The sequence below is a fragment of the Gobius niger genome (genome assembly GCF_951799975.1).
Source record: "Gobius niger genome assembly, chromosome: 1".
NCBI classification, from domain to species: Eukaryota; Metazoa; Chordata; class Actinopteri; order Gobiiformes; family Gobiidae; genus Gobius; species Gobius niger.
In genome coordinates this window covers 61328122-61351705 of record NC_136852.1, presented here as the reverse complement: position 1 = coordinate 61351705, position 23584 = coordinate 61328122, and the positions used below count along the sequence as shown (strand labels likewise).

Below are 23584 nucleotides of genomic sequence, written 5' to 3'. Positions count from 1 at the left end.
CACGATGAAGACAACGCTTATACTAAGTGCCCCTTTCTTCAAACACAAAAAGTAGACAAAAAAATGGTCTGATTTGCAGGTATTGTACTTTAAGTCATAAGCTAAAATAAACAATGGTTTTTAAAGTTAAAATCTAATATTTACAGTAGTGTGTAAGAGTTTATATTTGTTCATTTTAACTGTTTTTTAAATTGGTGCACTGTGGAGGAGTTCTTTCAATTCAAGGGCAGGATGTTCCACAGTTTGACTCCGGCCATGGAGATGCCCATCCGCTTCTGGGTTGTTCTTATTAATAGAGGTCGACCGATATGTGTTTTTCTGAGGCAGATGCTGATTTTTTGACTGATATTTTTGGCAGAATTTATTCAAATGTCTGGTCTATAATCCTGTAAAAACATAAATACTTGACCGCTCCAGCAGTTGCTGATTCTATTTTATTACTTTAAGTGATTCAGTCGTAGCTTCTGTCCCAGCCTTGATTAGTTTCCGTTAGCATTAGCATTAGCACTCTGCCGTTAGCATTAGCATGCTGTTGCTAGCTGCAGCATTTCAAAAAGCACTTGTGGAGATTAAAACTAACTCAGCGATTCGTGCTTTAAAATGACATACAGCACAAATGTTTGGACACACTTTTTATGTCTTGGCTTTTCTTCATTTTCAACATTATTAACACCCTACGATTCTCATTGAAGGCGTCAAACTATGAATGAACACATGGGATTATGAAGGAAACAAAAACAGGTGAAATAACTCCAAATATGCTTTATATTCTAAATTCTTCAAAATTGCCTCCTTGCCGCCCTTAATTCTCAATCCTGTATGTGTTCACATACATAAATGAACGGCTTCGGTGAGAATCTACCATTTGAACAGTTTTGAAATTAAAGGAAAAACGAATAAATAAATAAAAAAGTGTTTCCAAACTTTTGGAACGTTTTTGTCTGAAGAAGGGCTAAGGCCCGAAACGTCACTACCTGGTGAGCATTAAATAAGCTTTGGAGCGACTAAGTTGTGCGGATCTTTTATTTATTTGGTTTTTGTGACACTTTCCAAACTTTTGGCCCATACTGTATAGCATGTCTTAGTGAAACTTATATTAAGAAGATCTGCGGAGCCCCTCTCCCCTCTATTTAGGAGATGGACTCGACCCGTCTCACCCGCAAAGCCATCAAAATCGCCAGGGACCCTTCATCACATAATCTCTTCAAGGTTATGCCCTCAGGGAGGAGACTGCGGAATCTACGGATCAGTTCCAGACGACTGAGGAACAGTATCGTACACAAGGCCATCGGGAAGCTGAACTTCTTGCCCTCCCTCCCACCCCTCGTCCCTCTCCCCCCCTCCACAATCAAGGATGAGAGAAACATTGTTCGGTTCTTTGGGTCAGAAGCTTAAAAATTTAATAGTAAAATTCATAGTTTTAAATAATCTGATTAAAATATTGGTAGCAGTAAGGTTTCAATTCATAAATAAGATTTATTTAGAGTAATTTATATTCATTTCATAATAATTATAGTTTTGTCACGTAATGCACGCATGCGCAGTTGCGCCGAAAACTTTGTAAAAAGTAAATGAGCAGCGTCCATCATTGTAATTACCACGCATCGTCAGGAGCACACAGCCCGTTGGTATGTACCAAATTTGCAACGTGAAAGTATATAACATAAGCTACAGTTTGTTTATATGTTAGTTTAGGATGTTTAAAGCCTAGTACTTGGATAGTTGGTGGGATTGTTGCGCTATGTCCGTGTTGGGGGACTTAATTGGTAATTAACGTGGCGCGCATGGTGCCCTCCGCTTCGAACAAAGTGCCCACACTCGTAATAAATTACCAAGTAAACTAACGTAGCAGACGGTTGTGTGGCGGGCGGCGGAGGTGTCGTTTTCGTGAAGCACTAAATTTAATTAATATAATAAAGATACAAAGTTGTACCTAACGTGTGGGAGCTGTGCTGTGCGCATGCGTGCTAGACGCTGTGCATGATGGGAGATGTAGTCTGCGGCATTTTCTAGGCTGCTGTGAAAGGCTGCAAGCATTTAGATGACGGGGCTTTTGTTTGCTGTAGGAATTATTATTATTTTGATATTATATGTAACAACTTAAATGTTTTGTTGTAACCTGTTTTCATTGGATATACTGTATTTGTAACAGTGGTTTATTTCTTTATTTTCAGGTTTATGACCTGTGGTCTGTGGTCTATGGTCTGTGGTCCTTTGTAAAATAAAAATACAAGACTAATGACAAACACGAGTCATGCCATGTGTGCTGCCTGTCACTAGCCCATTCGGATGGCTGAAAATTTAAAAATATCCGAACAGTCATAAACCAGAGGCCCGCCAAAGAAGCATTGTGGCTCTGTTTGATGCCAAAACAAAGCCTGAAGACCAGAAAATAAAGTAACTGGTTACCCTATCTGGCTAAGCTAAAAGCCCATTACTGCCTACTTAAGAAGTTATCTGCAAACCTAAGAAGGACGCAAATTAACAAGATGGCAGAAAAGGAGAAAATGGAGAGGTTACGGCAGAAGCGTTCGGCAGCCCAAACTGCGTTCACCAAAAGAGCTAACCATCTCACCTCCAGGGCTAATGCGCTAGAAGAAAGGGATCTGAAGGCGGAGTGGAGGGACTTCAAAGGAGAGCATGCTAGAGTTGGAGATGCCGGATTTGATTATGCTATGGCCTTACGAGAATTAGAAGACGAAGAGGCCACAAAAAAGGCAGATCAGGTTGACGAGAAAACATTTGAATGCGACCGCAAGTTTGATGCAGTTAAACGCCTTGTCCTAAACAGCCTCTGGACCAGATTTGCTGAGGAACAAATCTCCACACTCGTAAAAGAGGCTAACACAGCTCTGGATAAGGCCGAAGCGATCGACCACCTGCAGCTGTCTAGGAAGGAGCGTGAGCTGATAAATAGAAACTTGGAACGAGAGGTCTGTGAAGTCAACAGTTTGGTTACTGAGTGGACAGACATGATCCCACAAGCCAAGCTAACAGAATCTAGAGACCAAACCAGGATGATGAGAAAGCGACAGGAGAGACTGTGGGATAAATGGGCATGGCGACGCAGCGCTTGGTCTGATGATGAAGAGGAGCAGAAAGAAAAGGTGAAGCTAAACGAAGCGGGACAGAAAGATGAAGACGAGGAAAATCAGAGCAGAGAGCAAGCTGCGTCTACTAGTTCTTCTCCTAACCATAAACTGTCCCGCCCCGTAGACAGTCACACCCCTATAAGCGAACTCCAGATTAATCCACCCAGCGCTCCCACCTTCAGCTATGGTGCACTTCCAAATGCTGCAAGCGCGCCAGTACAAGTCCAAAGTGCTCCCAGCATGTATCCAGGGCCACTCAGTTTCAAGCCCCAAATCACTCTGGAACGAGCACGCCTGCCCACATTCTCTGGAAATATGAGAGACTACTACCGTTGGAAAGCTGAATGGGAGGACCTTCAGCAGCTGGGGAACCCTCATGGATTGGAAAATGTAAGAAAGTTCCATCTTTTAGGAAGTCTGGACGATAAAGTCAAGAGAGACCTCGTGCTGTCCAGCTGTGGATCTGCCACCGACGTGTTTAGGCTCCTAGACAACAAATATGGAAACAAGCCGAAAATAGTGCTACTTATCTCGAAAGAAGTGCACGGTCTACCGCCTGTCAAGGGAAACAGTCCTAGAAAGACAATTGAACTAATTCAAGCTGTGGAAAGAGCTCTTCGTGACCTCCAAGTCCTGGGGGAAGAAGATGCTGTGAAGAATCGCTTAGTGGCACAGTCAATTGAGAGTAAGCTACCAGACTCCCTGAAAGAAAAGTGGCTAACTCACAAGAACGACCCAGCAAGCGGCTTCTCTCCCAGAAATCACTTTGATTGCCTACTGGACTACCTGAAGAGACAGGAGGACATTCTTGAAGAGTTAGACCAGCTGCAGCCCTGCTCAAAAGACTATACTGAGAGGTCACAGGAAAAAAGTAGAGAAAAGAAGGCATTTACCAAGGCTACATCCATCCAAAAGGGCTCTCAACCTAGTTCATGCATAACCGGTGGGGACGAAGGGCATGCAGGTAGATTGTTTGCCTGCAAAGCCTTCAAGAAGCTCAACCTGTCAGGCAAGAAGGCTCAACTGAAGAAGTCAGGAGTGTGCCTCAAATGTTTGCGCCTCCATGATGAAGACGGCAGTTGCACTGACAAGTTTCTGTGCTATAAAGAAGACTGTCGAAAAGGAGGGTCCTCTGACCACAACTACTTACTCTGCCCATTGCCACAGACAAAAAAGAATGACAAAAAGAATGGAGAGCAAAGCAAAGTAAAAGTGGAGAAAAAAGGACTTGGACTTGGATTAACAGACAAACAAGAGGAGGTTCTTGCCAAACTCTCTCCAGAGCTGAAAGCAGAGGTCAAAGAAGCTTTCTCGAATAAGATCTCAACAACAGTGTGCACCAGTGCAGACAGTGAGCCAAAAGAGTACCCTGTAGTAATGATGCTACTCTCTGTGACAACTAACTCGGGCCAACTAATCGGTACACTAATTGACCTCGCTTCAGATACCAACTACATCTCAAATGAAGCTGCTGAGCGTTTGAAGCTGAAGGGAGAAAACATCAAGTTGATTGTGCAAGGAGTTGGTGGAATGGAGAAGATAGTTACGACCAAAAGGTATACTCTGAGACTAAGAGTAAAAACGCAGAAGGGTACAGTGACTGAGCACAAGCTCCTATGTTACGGCTTGGAGAACATTGCAAAAGTGAACCAAGCAGTCACGCCACAGCAACTACTGAAATTCTTTCCTGACATCGCCGCTCACGACTTGGTCCGCCCAGAGAAGATCGACTTACTAATAAGTCACAGGGAAGGTCGCCTGGTCCCACAGCCGATCAAAGTGGAAGGAGACCTTGTCCTTTGGGATGGTCCTCTGGGAATAACGGTCGGTGGAGCCCATCCTGATCTCTTCGAGGATGTAGACCTAGCGGTGCACAGATCTGAAACTCACTTCGCACGTTCAATGAGATCAGCTTCGAAGGCTTACAGAGAAGTCCTTGTTGACCCAACCAAACCTGCCAAAACTGAAGTGGAAAATGGAGAAACCATCCTCCGGAGTACTGCAGTTACCAACAAAGAAGTTTTTAATTGGTTCAAGTGGGACAGTGTCGGTGCTGCCTGCGACCCTCAATGCGGTGGCTGCAAGTGCGGTAGATGTCCCCCTGGTGGGAAAGAAATGACTTTAGGAGAGGAACGAGAAATAGAAAAGATCAAAGAATGCCTCACCTATGTGCAAGCAGACAAGCACAGCCAATCTCCTCACTGGGACGCGGCTTACCCATGGAAAGGTGACCCTGCAACACTGCCAGACAACCGACGCGCCGTGGAGGCGACTTTCCTGAACACTGAGAAACGCCTCCAGAGAGAACCGGAGTGGAAGGCTGCGTACAGGGAACAAATCCACGAGATGGTCTCAAGGGGAGCTGCCACCAGACTGACTCAAGAAGAACTCGACAGCTGGAAGGGACCGAAGTGGTACATCAGCCATTTAGTTGCGCCCAATCCACACTCATCTTTCACCCCTGTAAGAATTGTATGGAACAGCAGCCAAGAGTTCCGCGGGGTGAGTTTGAATGACCTTCTGTACAAAGGCCCAGATGTCCTCAATCAGATACGAGGAGTCCTTCTGAGATTCAGGACTGGATTGTACGCTGCCTTGGGCGATGTCAAGAAGATGTACAATTCTGTTTGGCTAAAGGACAAAGAAGTTCATCTCCATCGATTTCTCTGGAGAGACAACCCGGAAGATGAGATTCAAACCTTTGCTGTCGTCAGAGTTAACATCGGGGATAAGCCTGCTGGCTGCATTGCCCAGGTCGCCATGAGGGAGACTGCTAATCTTCCACAGTTTGCAGCCATGGTTGAAGAACGCCGTGTACTGGTCGAAGACAGCTATGTCGACGACATTCTGACATCCCACAATGACATTGAGGCACTGGAGAAGATCACCAAGGGCGTTGAAAAGATCTTGAAGACTGGAAGCTTCTCCCTAAAACCGTGGGTCTTCACAGGCCAAAGTGGGAGGTCAGAAACTCAAACTAACTCCAACAACAGTGACACAACTTCGTCTGTGCCTAAGACTCTGGTGTTGCCTAATCAGATGCGAGATGAAGAAAGTAAAGCGCTGGGTGTTGGCTACGAACCTGAGACCGACAAACTTCGTGTGATGACGTCTATCAATTTCTCAAAGAAGCGAGGCAAGATGAGGACGGGAATTGATTTGAAGGAAGATGAGGTACGAGGTGGCACTCCAAACCCCTTAACTCGTCGTGTGCTTCTAAGTCAGGTCGCTGGGTTCTACGACCCTATCGGTCTTGCCACACCAGCAAAGCAGAAAGGAGTAATGCTTGTAAGGGAATCCTACCAAGAGGCAAGTATAGGCAATCCAACTAAAGACACTTGGGATGAACCACTGTCGCCAAAACTCCGGGAGGCTGCTATAAGACTCTTCGAAGAGTACGTGAGGCTGGGCCAGATAAAGTTCGAACGAGGGCTCACACCTTTTGGAGCAGTGGGCTGCCCTATGGGTGTCACGTTTTCAGATGGAAGTGAATCTTCTTACGGCGCCGTGCTTTATTTGCGCTGGGAAACGCAAGAAGGAGTTGTCGTGCGGTTGGTTGAGTCAAAAGCCAAACTTACTCCTCTCGACCAGAAAGGGGACGTGATCAAAGCAGAGTTGTGTGGCGCTGTCTTTGCAACACGTCTGAAAAGGTACTTCGAAAAGCACTGTCGCCTTGAGGTCGCCCGCTGGGTCCACTTTGTGGATAGCCAAACCATCTTAGGAGCAATCCAAAAGGATAGTTATGGTTACCAAACATTCTTCTCCAACCGAATCGGTGAGATACAGATGGCTGGGCCAGTGGAAGACTGGAGGTGGGTTGACGGCAACCTCAACATATCTGACATCGTCACTAGGGGAGCAACTCCTGAAGAGCTTGATGAAGAGTCAGAATGGCAACAAGGCCCTGAGTTCCTAAAACAACCTGAGGCTGAATGGCCCGTAAAGATGGCCAGCGAAATTGTAACCAAAGTTGCCGACAACGTAAAAAAGTTGCAAAGAAAGGCATTCTCAGCTTTAACCACCAGAGCTCAATCGCGAAAGGTTTCGAGGCCCAGCAGCACTGATGATGGCGCTAACATGGGAGTTAGTACACTGCAACCACTGCCGAAAGACCAAGGTCAAACTCAAGCAGCAGAAAGGCCGATAAGGAAACCTTGGGGCGTGGCTCTCGTGCGCCTGGTGGAGCCAAGACGGTTCAGTAGCTTGTCAAAACTATGTGGAACTGTCGCCTGGGTTCGACGAGCTGCAGAATCTTGGCTGAGTGTGACATTCCAAGCCTTGAAGTCAGCAAAGTGGGAGGCAAAGAGTTCTAAACTGTCTGCAGAAGAGAGAACTGTGGCTTTCCAAGATTTAGCCCTTGCTGCCCAGGACGGCATGAACTTCAAGACTACAGCCTTGAACCGCCTCGTTGTAACCAAAGATGAAAACACAGGACTCTTGCTATGTGGCGGTAGAGTCCAGTCTTGGAGTGAAGATGGTAGAGCGGTACCATTGGTCCCTTTCCAGTCATGGTTGGGGACTTTGCTGGCTAGAGAAGCTCACGAGGCCAATCATGAAGGTGTTGCTGCTACTCTGCTACGCACAAGAAAAAAGGCTTGGGTCATTGAAGGCCGACGGATAGTCAAGAAGACTATTAACGAGTGCGTCACTTGCAAGAAGCAAAGAGCAAGGCTATGCCAACAAGTAATGAGCGACCTTCCTCATGAGCGTACTAGCAGAGCAAACCCATTCGAGTATACCACGTTGGACCTTTTTGGTCCTTTCGAAGTGAGGGATGCTGTGAAGAAACGGACCAAGAAAAAGGTTTGGGGAATTGTGTATTGCTGCATGGCTTCCAGAGCAGTCCATGCGGACCTTGTTGACGACTTGTCTGCCGAGAGTTTTCTTCAGGCCTACTCCAGATTCACTGCCCTGAGGGGACACCCCCGGAAGTTATGGTCTGACAGAGGCACAAATTTCATCGGTGCCAAGTCTGCTTTGAGAGATCTACACAAGCACTTAGCATGCTTACAGAAGGCGTCAGTCGAGAACATAGCATCCCAAAATGGAACTGAATGGCAGTGGAATTTCCATCCCGCGGACTCGCCCCACAGAAATGGAGCGGCCGAGGCAGCTGTCAAACTAATCAAAAGAGCTCTCAATAGCCTCGGCGGAACAACCGGCTGCTTCACTTGGGGGGAGTTCCAAACTCTTCTCTACTCAGCAGCCAACCTGACTAACGAACGACCCATCGACGCCAAGGCACAAGAGCAAGAGGATACAGTGGAGTACTTGACTCCTAACTCTCTCATCCTGGGGCGCACCGGACAAGGAGGAGATATGCATGGGATCGACTTGGAAACTCACCCTTGGCGCAGGCTGAGAGCTGTTCAGGCTGGAGTCGACAAGTTCTGGTCAAAGTGGAGTGAACTAGCGGGACCAAACTTGTTTATCCGGCACAAGTGGCACAGAGCGGAAAGAAGTGTCCAGATTGGGGATCTGGTTTGGATCGCGGACCAGAACGCCCTGAGAGGACAGTTCCGGCTTGGTCGAATCGTCGTCACCTATCCGGACAAGACTGGAGTGGTTCGAGATGCTGACGTGGCGACTTGTATCGGCCTTCCTGCCTCTCTTGTTTCCATGACCAAAGCAAAAGACTCAACCTTACCCTCGACTATCGTCCTTCGCAGAGATGTGCGGAGACTGGTCGTGTTGATTCCTATTGAAGACCAGCTTAAGGTATAAAGTCCTCACCATGGGGTACCCAAAAGACTTTTGTTTGTTTAGATAGTGGGTAACCCTGGGAGGCAGCTGAGTGCTTCAGGGGAAAACCTACACTCAGTAGGAGGCAAGGTGGTGGGGCCTACCTCCTTAGTGAGTTTGAGCTAATGATAAAGTTTGAACATTTTGTTTATATGCCACCAAGGTAGAACTTGCGTTGTTGTTTCCACTGAAAGACTCAAGTGATTGTGTAGTGGCCTCCTTGGATTTGCATCAGTCGGCCAAGTGGGAGGTGTTCGGTTCTTTGGGTCAGAAGCTTAAAAATTTAATAGTAAAATTCATAGTTTTAAATAATCTGATTAAAATATTGGTAGCAGTAAGGTTTCAATTCATAAATAAGATTTATTTAGAGTAATTTATATTCATTTCATAATAATTATAGTTTTGTCACGTAATGCACGCATGCGCAGTTGCGCCGAAAACTTTGTAAAAAGTAAATGAGCAGCGTCCATCATTGTAATTACCACGCATCGTCAGGAGCACACAGCCCGTTGGTATGTACCAAATTTGCAACGTGAAAGTATATAACATAAGCTACAGTTTGTTTATATGTTAGTTTAGGATGTTTAAAGCCTAGTACTTGGATAGTTGGTGGGATTGTTGCGCTATGTCCGTGTTGGGGGACTTAATTGGTAATTAACGTGGCGCGCATGGTGCCCTCCGCTTCGAACAAAGTGCCCACACTCGTAATAAATTACCAAGTAAACTAACGTAGCAGACGGTTGTGTGGCGGGCGGCGGAGGTGTCGTTTTCGTGAAGCACTAAATTTAATTAATATAATAAAGATACAAAGTTGTACCTAACGTGTGGGAGCTGTGCTGTGCGCATGCGTGCTAGACGCTGTGCATGATGGGAGATGTAGTCTGCGGCATTTTCTAGGCTGCTGTGAAAGGCTGCAAGCATTTAGATGACGGGGCTTTTGTTTGCTGTAGGAATTATTATTATTTTGATATTATATGTAACAACTTAAATGTTTTGTTGTAACCTGTTTTCATTGGATATACTGTATTTGTAACAGTGGTTTATTTCTTTATTTTCAGGTTTATGACCTGTGGTCTGTGGTCTATGGTCTGTGGTCCTTTGTAAAATAAAAATACAAGACTAATGACAAACACGAGTCATGCCATGTGTGCTGCCTGTCACTAGCCCATTCGGATGGCTGAAAATTTAAAAATATCCGAACAAACATAATTTCATAATAATAATTTCATAAAATAAGAAACAATCTTTAATCTTGAAAAGTGTGCACTTGCTAGGACCCAACAGTCAGCCATTGTATTGCTTACAGCACCAGATATCACACCCTGCCTCTCATCTATAAACAAGCCATTATATCATTACAATTATACTAAAAAAACAACGCTAAATCCGAGCAGTTTTTGTATTTCTGCAAATCCTAATCACTTCAAATAAAAAATAAAAAACACTCAAACAAAACTTTGAATCCACAAATGATAGAAAGTGTTGCATTGGCCACTTTGAAGTTATCGCTATTTGGTTTTTTCTTTCTTGTCTTTTGTGCTTTCATCTTTTAGATCCTTTCAGATGCTTCCAAGGAAAAGTTACTGCCATCCCACATCACCAACTACCATAGGCTTAAAAAAGGTACATTGTTTATGTAAGCCAGGTATCAAATTGATTCCACGGTCGTCACAGAGCAGGGAAGCGTCCTATATTCTGACAAACATCCACTTAGCCCCCTCTTGGGAAACACAGGGCTCACCTCTGTTTGCGCTGTTCCTTTGCTGCCGCATGTTGAAGCGCTCTCAAGTCAAGGACACCAGCCTGTGTTTTTTTTTTTTTGATATACAGCTTGAAAAGAATGAATTAAACAGCAGCGATGGGACCCCTAGAGTTCCCCCATCACCTGCAGGACGACAGCATATTGGAAGAAAAGAAACTAAACGCGCGCAAGTGGACAGGAAAGATAGCATTGAGAAAGGGCAAGCTGGAGAGGACGCGCAGGAGTGGGAATAGAGCAAAGTAAAAAGATAAAGGATGCGCGAAAAGGTCTGGGTTTTCTCTGACACCTCTATAGGCTGACACAAACACACAAATATGAGAGGAAGGGGGAGCGTCAGCGCAGATCGCTCCATGACACGGTCGGTCTCTATGGAGGCGGACTTGAACATGGCGGGTCCACGCGGGTCGCCTTAATTAGCCACACATCCAGCTATGGGATATCCCAGCGGGAGGAGGCAGGGGCAGGAGGGTGAGGACGGGAGAGGAGGCGAGAGAGTGGGGAAGTGAGCGCGGGCGAAGGATGGTATTAGAGCGACGGGAATAAACCGAAGGGATTGGGAGGTTATTTAAAGAGTGGCCTATAAAAACATTGGGGAGAGTGTATAGTATGCATGAGTGTGTTGGCAAAGGCGCAAAGGTGGGTAATTTTTGTTTTTGTTTATTTAGTTTTCGCATCTTTATGTATTATGGTATACGTAAGAGTGTGATATACAGAAAAGTGTTGCTTATTTAACAGATTCTTTTTGCAATAAGCCTGGTTGATTGCGTATAATTCAGGGCCAAAACTAAACAATAGTTCGTTAAACTATCGTTCCCCACTCCTTATGATTAGGGCCCGACCGATATATCCAAAACCGATATTTTTGAAAATCAGTCACAAGTTTGTGCACCTGTTTTCTATATTTTATGTTGTAGACTTTTGAGTATAATTTCAGGATCATATGAGACTGAGGGCCAGATCTTGTGGCGGCGCACAGGGGCGGCGCAGGCTCTTGACGAATTGTTTTCCGAGTGGCGGCGCTATATGTGCCATTCGCCTCCGCCACCTGTGAGGGGGCGTCACAAGAGGAGGTGACTGCACTGATGGAAACACGGCTGACATTCACTTCCTCGTTTACATTGCGCTGTCTTGCGTTCTTTCTTAAGCCTTAGGCTCTCACAGGTCAAACTAAAAACTTTATTTACCCCATCGTGAGCTAAACGATGTTCACGTCTCGAGAGAAAAAGAGCTACAGCGTCCGCTGTGGCGCGGATCGGCCCGCACTTGGCGTGAACGCGAAGCAAAACAAAAGCATATGTTCACCCCCCACTCCCACACAACCACTCTCCTGGACGCGGAGTCGATCTGGTTGGAGGAAAATGTGTGTGTCTCAACCCACTTAAATGCGCCAAGTCTGGAGTGGCAAGATCACAAAGTGTGCTCCGACTGAGCGCAAAATGTCACGCTATCGTCTCCGTTTTGATGCACAAGATCGGGCCCTGGGACTTACCCTTTTATATTTTGGAATCTACTGATTTTTGTCTTTCAAACGAGCTCCCTCTTAAGTAGCCTGCCTACTAAAGATGAATATACAGCGCCCCCTGCTGTCACAGTTCAACACGTTTAGAAGCATCATACACAGGGGCAGGTGCATATCGGCATCGGCTTTAGAGAAACCCACACTGGTCGACCTCTATTAGATATATTTCTATGATTGAAACCTTTACGATAATAAAAATGCTTAACCATAGGATATTTGAGAGATTAAAAGAAATGGCATCAAATTACATTACTTAAAACATTGGCCATGCCAGCCCCTTCATATCGGTATCGATATTGGACCCCTAAAATCCATATCGGTTGAGGCCATACATATGATTCACTGTAGCACTCTGCGAGGGTAGAAGATATCTACCTTCAAGGATATCTATTTATAGGATATCTATAGGATATCTAGTATATGATATCTGAATGCTCAAAGTTCTTTTTTGGTAGTACTAAGGAACTGAAAAAATTGGTAAGGTAGATTTCATGGTGCCAATATGAACATTTAAATTGTTCCATCACGCTGCTGCGACTTATCAAGAGCAGTGCAGTGCATGGATCTTCAGCAAGGCTTAGCGGTAGGATTGGCCTGTTGTGCATATTTTCAGCGGTGTGGCACCTATGCAGACTCCTCCCACATTAAACAAAAAGTAAAACGCTTTTTGTAGCTCAACAAAGATACTGAATAACATAACGTGATACTTCCTGATGCAAATCATGATGACAAAGCACACGGCGTAATTTCCTGGAATGGGGTAAGAAAAGTGCGTAATCCTTAATTGAAAGAGAAAGAGAGTCACATGTGAGCGCTTCACGCTGTCCCCTGCCACAGAGCTCATCTCCCGTGTGTTATAGCTCCTTGCAGATCCATGTGTGTTTGCATATAAGAGCGTATGATTGAGTGTATTCAGGTGGCCGGGGTCGTTCCGCTGAGTGACAGAATGATGCTACACCAGACTGTATCCATAAAGCCCATCCATATCCCAGGCCTAATTAGCCAGCGCAGGTCAGCGCTGTGGGCTGTGATCAAGAGCTTCCAGAGAGAGCATGGCAACACACGTAATGAATGAAAACGCTTCCCTTATCGGGCCCGATCCCTCTCCGTCCCAACTGTCCATTCACCGGTAATTGACAACTCCGCTCCAGTCAAATAATGTCCCCCTAACCCGGAGAATTATATAAGTATTCTTCGCGGAGGGTTATTTTTCACTCCGGGTTTATGGCTGCTGCTAAGGGACGGTGTAAATACCGGGAGATGGTTGGTTAAACTAATTGGATGATGGCATGAACTGTGGAGGGGGGAAAATAAGGCAGAGCGCCATGGGGATAAGCTGATGGATCATAGTTGAAAGTTACAAGGAATCCAATCGCTTTGCCTGCTTACGGGATGACAAGTTTACTCCAAGCCACTTCATGTGCGCACGGAAGCTGCTTCGGGGGGATGTAGCGGACTAAATTCACAGACTTTAATGGAATTGCATCCAAAAGGCCGCAGTATTTCATGAAATTAAAACCAGCATCACGAACGCAAAAAAGGAATATTACACAAAGGTGTTTTATGTATATATAGATGATAGACAGAATGAATGTATTCTGCTTATGCTTCATTAGACTTTTAAAGAGCGTTATATATAAAATCATAATAAACAAGCCAGGTCTCCAAATTTAGGTACTGCACTGCGGTAAACACATACACGCTGACATACACACAACTCTTTCCAATCCATTGCCTTCAATCCCATTAAATACACACAGACTGATAAACCATGCACAAAAATACACACTTCCCGAGCCAAACAAACATCCTCTATAACATACACCCTTTACATTCTCCCCAGAGACGTCAAAATATGGATTCTGATTGGTTCGTATCCCTCTCTTGGTGATTTTGAAATTCCCAGCACACCGCTAAGACCCGCTGCCTTTTTAGTCTTTTTGTTTGAAGTCATTGGCAGACGTCCTTAGCTTCATATTTGTCGCTTTCTGATCCCTGCCTGTGCCAGTGAACATTGTAGATGTCTTGGCCTTGAGTCTACGCTCCTGTAAGAGTGAGACTGCCAGCTTTCAACAAAAAGCTTTCTGTTCTCAGACACACAAACGCCGCCACACTTAACCCACTCCCCCCATATCCTTTAGTGGATTACGCCTGGTTCGTACATTTAAGCACAAATACAGTGAATTCCCTAAGTTGTCGATGAATGACCCACAATAAGGCAAATAACAGACGTAAAATAAAATAAATATAACATGACGCAATAATGAGTAGACCCTGCCGTTCTCAGGGAAGCGCCTTTTCGTACGCCACATGCAGTGCTTGACTTGTTTACTTGTTCCTCTTTAGTGCAAATGGAAACTCCGGGATCTTTTTATTTCTTTTAAGAAGATCGCTTCAGAGACTGTAATATAAAGAAAATAATGAGCACTGCCGCCAGTCACATAAAACACGCGTAACAACTTATGACAACTGGATGTAATATTAATGAAACTTTGAATAGCATGATGAATAAGTAATCATGAGAGTTACCTTACCTGAATGTGTGCGTCTGTGCGCAAGTTCTGTTCGTGTATGGGATACTACGCATTCGGATTTGAGAAGAGCAAAATGACACTCGTTGTTCCCTTTATTTCCATGTGGGCCACATACTCAACAATATCCTGCAAGCTCAAAGATATCCAGTAACAAAAGCGGCAGCCGTTCTAAATGCAGATACTCTCTGTGTTTTTGTGCCATAAAGATTATAATTCTGTGCCCTGCGGGGAACACCACAACAGCAACAGTGCGCTGTGGGCGCCAAACCCGATCCGTAGCCTATATTGACGCGTGTTGCCTTGTGTATGTACTTCCCAAAATACATTACATTACACCCCTGCGCACTCGATAAACACCATGTGCCTGTATGGATCGCTGCAGGGCATTACCCCAGTTCTGTTATTGACCCGACCCATTAGCGCTTAATCTATGTGTCTAATCATGCACATGAAATACACCAGTGCTCCCATTCTGGCCGCCACACTCATGAATTATGGCCTGTTTTTCTCAGGTGATACAACACGCTCAAATTAACCTGTTCAAGAACGGAGTTACGATGATCATTTTCAACACATGAAATCCCACAGCATAAAGTCAAGTAAAGTACGTTGGATTAGAAGTGGAAAATAAATGCAATAGTTTTAGACAGCTACTATATTTGTGTCAGTTATATGGCACAGGTAATCAGATATTGTCGACTGAGTTGAGGGTGTGTTGCCTCTTTCTTCAGAGGCTTCTTTTCACTCTGTAGTTAACTGATTACAAACCTGGGAAACACACAAGCTCAAAGCCTATGGTACATTTGTCCTTTCAGTAAGACAGAAGGTTTAGTTTACCTGCTTCACTAGTTGCGATAACTTCCTGTGATCTTCCTCAGAAGCGTCACCCGGTGGTGGAGGTGACATGTCGTAGGCAGCTTACATGGATTTTCCAATTTTCCTATTACGCCCCCTACGGACTGGCGCCTTCTCCAGGACGGCATCCCAGGTGTGGGATAAGGTGTGCACTCCGTCGTCCCGGTTCAAAGATGTTGGTGCACGTTGGCTTCTCTGATCCAGCGGTGGTACTTGTTACTTTCGACACGGATGACCCTAGCATTGTCCCAATTCATGATGTGGTTCTCCCTCTTACAGTGGTCTGATATGGCTGATTTGAGATTTTCTTGCATTGCTTGTACTTTTATTGCTCTTGTTTGTCTATTGGCCGTTTCCTTTTCACATTCCTTCTGGTGCTCTCTTGCGTGTGCTGAATGATCTCTCCGTCTTCCCCACATATGTTTTATTGCATGATAGGCATGGGATTTTGTATATGACATAGTTGACTGGAAAATCCATGTAAGCTGCCTACGACACGTCACCTCGCCCACCAGGTGACGCTTTTGAGGTGATCGAAACTAGTAAAGCAATTAAACCGTCTGTCTTACTAAAAGAACAAATCTACCATAGGCTAAACTTAAGAAGACAGTATGAACCTTCTACAAAGACAAGCTCAAAACATATTCAGAAACAGGCTTCTCCTGAGGACGAGTCAAGACTGCCATGGCAAGTAAAAAGTGGGGTTATGATCTTCTCCGGTTCTAAGTAGCGTGTGTGTTTCGCAGTCTTATTATCATTTGACAAAAAGAGGGAGAAGGGGCCTCTGACAAATTAAACATCCTAAACACAATCAACCCAGTCCAGTTTATGAAGTTTGATGGCCTGTATTAAATAAATGGCACCAATATATTTTGTGGATGACAAATACTTCACGTCACAACTAATGCAAACCTGATTGTACTTCACAGACCACCCACGCAGTCTTTAAAGCAGATAAAATTTATGTGTGAAAACTTGCATCCTCTCAAGTCAACAAATACTTGACAAAGTCTTGTAAGAAGTACTAAAACACTGAACACAAATTTTGTCTGCTTCAGTCTCGTTTAATGTAAGAGACAGAAAGAAGCAGAAGACGCTGAAGCTGACCAGACCTGACATCATCAGGGCGATGAGGCCAGACTGCATGTGAAAAATGAAATCTGAACTATGATCTCCATTTTTCATTTAAAGAGGAATATTAAAGTGATATCCAATGATCAGAGAGGGGACACAAAAAACAAAGCATATTCCAAAAGCAAAATCCACAGATAAGGCCGAGTGTGTCGATGGAGTGAATGGCTATTCACAGCTTCTCATTACACTTGATTTTTCAGAGCTACGATCCGGGAGCATTGAGGCAGAACCTTTCACAGTGTCAGTAACACGGTATGACGGCCCAGTGTAATTATGGCTAGATGATACCACTATGCTCAGATAGTCATAAATACATGCATAATGAATAATTACTGTGCAATCAGAATCAATATAGAAACTGTAGCAGAAATGTGACCCAACTTCCTCGCACACAATGAACAAAAAAGTGTGGTCCGGTGGGAATTGTGATGTTGCAGCAATAATTACAGTCATTATAGTTTTTTTTATAGCGTCATAGCAGTACAGCACATATATGATAAATTGCATGTTGTATAAAAAAACATAAACATGTGCCATGGGAAAACGACAATATGTTGTGGCCCTAATTAATGCCTACACTTGACATGCTCTCTCCAATCAGTTTGAACTAGACTCATTTGCTCATTTGTGATATGCAAGTAATATGCAGCCATATAACACACAGCCTTTGGTGAACTCTAGGGATCCAATGTGCGCACAGTTTAGTGCATTTTTTTTTCAATATGTAAAGATTTGCCCATTCATGTTAAGAAGATTACTGGGTTAAAAACATATTAGTAAAATCACACAAAACACAGTAAGAATAGGTTTTGAGAGTTTTAAGTCCATTTTCCATCTAATATGTAGCAGTCCCGGTAAAGGCAAACTAACTGGACAGGTTGTGGACAAAGAGCAGAGGAAAGCCCTTGTGGTGACATAGCAATACCAAGTGATGTCAGGGAAAAGGAGCATGAGAAACTAGAGAAATACCAGGGGTCAGAGAAGAGCTGCAGAAGGCCTGGAGGGTGAAGGCATCATCTGAGGTCATTGGGGCACTTGGAGCAGTGACCCCCAAACTGGAGGAGTGGCTACAGCATAGGGCTGCTCGATTATAGAAAAAATAATAATCACGATTATTTTAATAATAATTGAAATCACGATTATTCAAAAGATTATTTGTTGCCTTAAAAAAAAATCTTTATTTTATTTATTCATTTTTATTATTATTGTAAAAAACAACTATGGACTACATTTTCTTTGGACAATAAAAACTATAAGATAGACATGCTGGCCAGCCCTCACACCTGTCCAACAGAGCTGCACAGCCTGAAGTGACATCATCACACGGCGCTAATGTTTTTATGTCGGACCAAAGCATGAGCCTTTAGCTCGTGAAATGCGAAGGGAACAGAAACAATCATCTCAGCAGCATGAAATAATAAGAGTTTGCTTTGAGCTCTGTTGAGATCTGCTCCTGAAGAAGAGTTTTAGACTTTTCTACTAAACAAAACCAGTGCCTGGGCCAAGGATATCGAGGCTTCTAAACAGCTGTTCTCCTTTCATCACAAGGTGAGCACTTAACAGTGGCGCTACCTCAAGAGTTGGTATTTCAGCTGATCAGACGCCTCACACAAACCGCGCAGGACGGACTTTTTGCGCTTTGGATGGACGAGCGGGAGGGCATCCTTAATAATCGTTTTTTCTTGATTATGCTATTTTTGTGATCGTCTTGTGTGATAATCGAAAGCGTAATTGAATTTCGATTATTTGCACAGCCCTACTACAGCAGATCCCAGTAAATTGTGTGTCATAACAATTTGAACATTTTCAGTATAAGAATTCAATTGGAAAAAAAAGAGAGCCCATATACGTTCTGAACTCGCTGTACATTGTTTTTGTGACTATTAATCAGTGTTGAGCCAAAGTCACGTGCTGCACATAAGCTGGCTCTGACAGAAAGGTGTCAGAATGCACATGCAGTCCTGTTAGGCATGGTCATAATGACAAGTTTGTTGCATAACGTTACACAATCACATTACCACACATAAATCAATATTTATAATAAAACCGACAAAAAAATAATAATAAAAGATTTGATCCGCTTTCTAAATTACATCTTGTTCAATCAGATCATAACAGACTTACAAAAGGTGCATCAATCAACTGACAGGATTAATTGCCATCGCTGATAATGCCTCCCACTCTTTCATTCATAAAAGCGCAGTCTCTTCTTCACATCTCTTCCAGTGATAGCTCATTACCGATTAATACAGATGAGCTCGTTTAATTAGCCCTCCCTCCCACACGAGCGTTATTCAGAGCCGGAGCCTAGTACATCTTTGCATATGACTGTTTCACTGCGTATGTGCCGCTGCTTCTCCCCCTACATTCTTTAATATATTCTTCAATCATTAGTGAATACGCTCCTGTTCTCCCTATCTGACTATACAGTGACTCTCCTGCTGGTGTGCGCCTCCTGCATACAATACATCATCATCACATGCATGCATATATGGGGCCGTAATCTCCGCTTTCAGGGACCCCTCCGTTTAGTGTCACTTTGAAGGGTTTGCATGTGAAAACCATACTATAATCTGATTGGCAAAAGCGGCTATTTCTGTATTTACCTTGGTGTCAATTTGATGTGTTCTTCCTTCAGGGCAAGATGGGGGGAAAAACACAATAAAGCCACATAGATAAGAAGAAAAGCTTGAAAGAAAAAGAAAGAAAACGGTTTAGGATCACCTCCATTCTATTGCACAGGGCTGCCTCAAACAACATGGTTTTGATGGATGATACTGGCTTGTAAAATAACTTCTCCGCCTTGAGGCCACAGCGGGCGGCGCATCCCAAAATCCATCTTTTGCTTTATTATTGCTAAGGTACATAGTGAGTATATGTAAAATTGAAGGCATCAAAACAATGTCCTCATAGTACTTTTAAGCCGCTAAAGTATGTGTATATTAATATGCATAATACCTTGTGGACAGCCTTAGACAAATATCAACTATGCATTGTCGTGCTATTAGCCAGGCGTACAAAAAGGTCGCATACCCTAAAGTAGAAGAAAGAATACACGCAGCAGCCCAAAAGTATCCAAACAGGACTAACACTTGCAAGTTACAAATGAAGAGTTCATAGGCAAAAAATATGTCATTTGACAGATATTACAAATGATTATTCTTTTTTTTTTTTTTAGATAAAATAATAATAATAATAAAAAAATAACAAAGCGAAAAGCAAAGAGAATCTTGCATGTTCTCAAAAGAAAAATATTCACAAGCTCAAAGTGTGATATTGAGGAGAATGAGGTAGGTAATTTCCAAAATAGAAATAATTTTGTTACCAACCCATTTTGCCGAATGTGACGCTGTAAAAAAAATAAAAAATCTATTTTGCAAATTCAGAGTGCCTCGGCTCCCTCTCATTCTCCTCAATGCAACCTGGCTCGTGAGTCTGAAGAGCCCCTCATTTGTAAGTTTATTTGTTTTTTTTCACTAGTTTGCACTCTGCTTCTGCGGTGATCCAGGGAGCACTCTGCCTCTTCACACCTAGAAATTAACATGCAATATTCTTTAGATCTGAAGTCAATCTACAGTCAGAACATTCTCTACATTCACTTCACCCTTTGAGGCTATCAGAAGTTATCCAAGCTCTCTCACAGTATTTTAACTGATAACTTTGGTGATTGTAATTGCACATGTGTCGTCTTGTGCTTTACTGTTATTTTGTGAAGCATTTTAAGACTTCTCTCGCCTGTGAAAGGTGCTACATAAAAAAAAACAACGGCGCTTGCGTGCATTCATTAAACTTACTGTCTTTCACACATTACTCCACATTTCACCACACACACGATCTTAAGTCCAACTTCAGCTCTTTAAATAACAGCACAAATGTGTTGTGTTACATTAAATTACATCTGGATTGGATGTGTGATTGATGCCGCCCATTAGTCAAGTGGAGAGGTGGCTAAGAGCGAGCTAAGTGCTACTAATTGAAGTTGGGTCTGGCCATAAAACTTTTATACAACTCATTAGCAATTGTCTCAGCCAACCAAAAAAGTTCTTAAGAGGGAAAAAAGTTTGGACTGGGTCAAGGTTACAGAGACATAAAAGAAAGAGAAGAGCTTTTAAGCGTTAAGCTACACAGTGTACATTTTTAATAAGTCCATTGTATAAAGGAATGTTGTGTCACCGTCTTGTGACTTTGTCTGCAACATTATGGTGCATTCATTTCTGAGGTGACAAGCATTTTGTGGATTAACAGAAGTGAGGCACAGGCTTTATGAAAGATTGTCCTGGTAAGGCCCTGATGGCGATGTTATATCAGGTCACACAAGATTCCTGGTCTGTCTGTTGACTCACAAGGAAGTACCTGAAGCCGCAGCGTCAAATGCGTGGCTTAGGAAAGGTCATTCAGTGCAACTGAGCATAAGATCAAACACCTATGTTTTCCACTACTCACTTGCTACAATTATAACCTCTGTGCTTACTCACGTCATATTTTTCAGCTCTTTGGTTGACAGTGTTGCTTTTTTAAGTCTTCTATAGATAGTTTGGATGTTTTTCTAAGGTAAACACAGTAGCACACTGGCTGTATAAGCTCCCTTTAACACCTTCATTTAAAAAGACAGCAGACCGACATCAATAAAAGTGGGCATGCACATTAAGGCAAAATAAAAGAATTTAAATAGGCAGAGGAAAACTAGAATGCCTCTGAGTAGGGCCGTTTCAGCCAAAAACATGCCCTGAGGAGCTATTAATCGACTAAAAGGGGGCGTGGCATGACGCTGACAACTTTTCTGACCCAAACAGCACTTATAAGACATAAAACTTTGCAGGTGCTGTAACAACTATCTATACATAGAACAGTGCATTTATGTGTACAAAGTCACATTAATCTCACCTTTAATCTCAGACTCCAGCTCCCTCACTTCTGCTGCTGCTGTACATGTCATGTACATGACAATACATCCGTATAATCCAAATAAAGCTATGGTTCTTCTTCCATTATCGTCCCTGTTCTCAAATGTCCTCTGGGTAACATCTGTGTGTGACACTTGTCTCTGTTTCGCCGTAATGTAAACAGGAGCCATGTGCTTTATTGTGAAATGCTCCGCTTGCGTGGTTCTGTGTGACGTCCTCTCAGGCCGCTTCATTTCTTCGACTTTTGCGCTGCACTGTGTAGTGATGAATCGCTTCACGTTACGCGAGAATGAATCGGAGAAAGACACCGCGGGTCCTTGAGCTGCTGCGCCGGCCGTTATCACTTTCACTTTCGTTTCACTAGAGCCGCTGCCAGAGGACAGGCGTCAGACTCATGTGTCGGCTATTTCACTGTAGAACCAGGGTATTTGAGGTTTAAACAACTGTAGAAGTCTGGCCTATTAAAGGCAACAACTCGCTGACACAGAGCCGCTGATCTCAGCTGTGTATGCGCACGCAGGAGAGGCATTCTCCCGCCCTCATTTGTCTCGTTTTTTTGTTTGTTTTTGTCTAGCAAAAGCATTTCAGACAAACAATGTCACTCTGTCTGTAAAACTTTGACATATCTGTAATTGTAATAAAACATTAGCCAAAGGCAAAAGATAGACCTACCACAGGCCTCCTGTGTGTAAATTGAGAGCATCTTGATTGTTGCAAAAGCATTTAGTCGATCAATGAAAATATCGGTCGACCACGACGGCATTGACCAATTGGTCGACTAAACGACCAAAGTCGGCAGCCCTACTTCTGACTGTTTCTATTTTTAAGTTAAATACCTACCCTCTGCAGATCTAACGAGCACCAGTTTCAGTTCAGAAGAGCCCCATATGAGACCAACAGGCCCGGTTAGAATCGTGAGACCGTCCTTCTGTGGGCCCACCACCTGCAGGAGGAGCCATAGGGGGGCTGGTGCCATGTGATATGGGCAGCTCCAACAGCTATCCCCACGCCCCGGCAAAGAAAAGTGGAAGAAAATGGATGGATGGAAGGATGGAAGGATAGCCGCTCACTGCCCTTAAGCAACAGTCACATTAGATGTAATAGTTTCATTTCTAAGGTTTAAATTAATGTAAACTTTTGGCAAGAGGACATCTGAGTTTCTTTATGTTGCATTTAAAACATTTTGCAACAACCGAGAAAGAAAATGCAATGACTTTGCATACTTCTGCGTCGCATCAAATTCTTTGTTGAATCCCATCTTTTTTTCATTTCCTGTCTTTGATCTTTCTCTGTGAAAAGGAGGCAGATTTTCATCGAATATAAAGTCATCAGAAACTTTAGAAGCAAAGAAATTGTTCCCCCTGCCTTGATCTGTATGTGCTGTTTGACCTCCGACTCACTTCGCCTGCCTGCGTCGCTCTACCTGCACAAACCTCTCTCACACATGCCGCATCAGGAAGGAGAGAGTGTAAGGGGAGAGATTCAGACTCTCTCTTAAGTGTTTTATGAGTTACGTGGGAGGGGAAAGTCTGTACCAAATCGGATGCAAAGAGCCGCATTTCATCACATGTACCCAAATGTTACAAAGTAATTTAGGATATCATTGCATTTACCTTTACTATACAGTGCATTCTTTGGAAATTGGAAAGGGGAGAGTATTTTGAAATGAGCTCCATGAAAGAGAAACAACTGATCCTACCTTTCTGTGGTGGAGGAGACTTTTCTTTGACAAATCACCGCTAAAGAGCTGCTTCCTGGTGTCATTTCCTGCTTGATCTCCCAGGCCACCAGGTTACTCGGCTTCACCGCGAGGAAGTTGATGCCTGACTGAAACCACACCCTGCGGAGCGGAGGAGCGCACAGCGTGGAGATGGAGACCAGGAGAGGAGAGGTGGGGGGTGGGGGGATGTGACCGAGAAAGAGACAGAGAAAACACACGGTTAATATCAGTCGACAACACAACAAATAACTTTGTCTACGATATTCAAGGCCCAAATTCTTGCTGATGTTAGGTCTTCCATATATGAATACGCCTTTTAAAA

General features: G+C 43.7%; 1 protein-coding gene across 1 annotated transcript in view; it reads right to left on the bottom strand.

Moving 5' to 3' along the window:
• The window catches only part of LOC306962074 (transmembrane protein 132D), a 224595-nt gene that overhangs the window by 83597 nt on the left and 117414 nt on the right, over window positions 1–23584 (bottom strand). The window contains exon 4 of the mRNA XM_079555116.1: window positions 23242–23382. Within this exon, the coding sequence (XP_079411242.1) occupies window positions 23242–23382 (141 nt within the window). The remainder of the gene's footprint in view (window positions 1–23241; window positions 23383–23584) is intronic.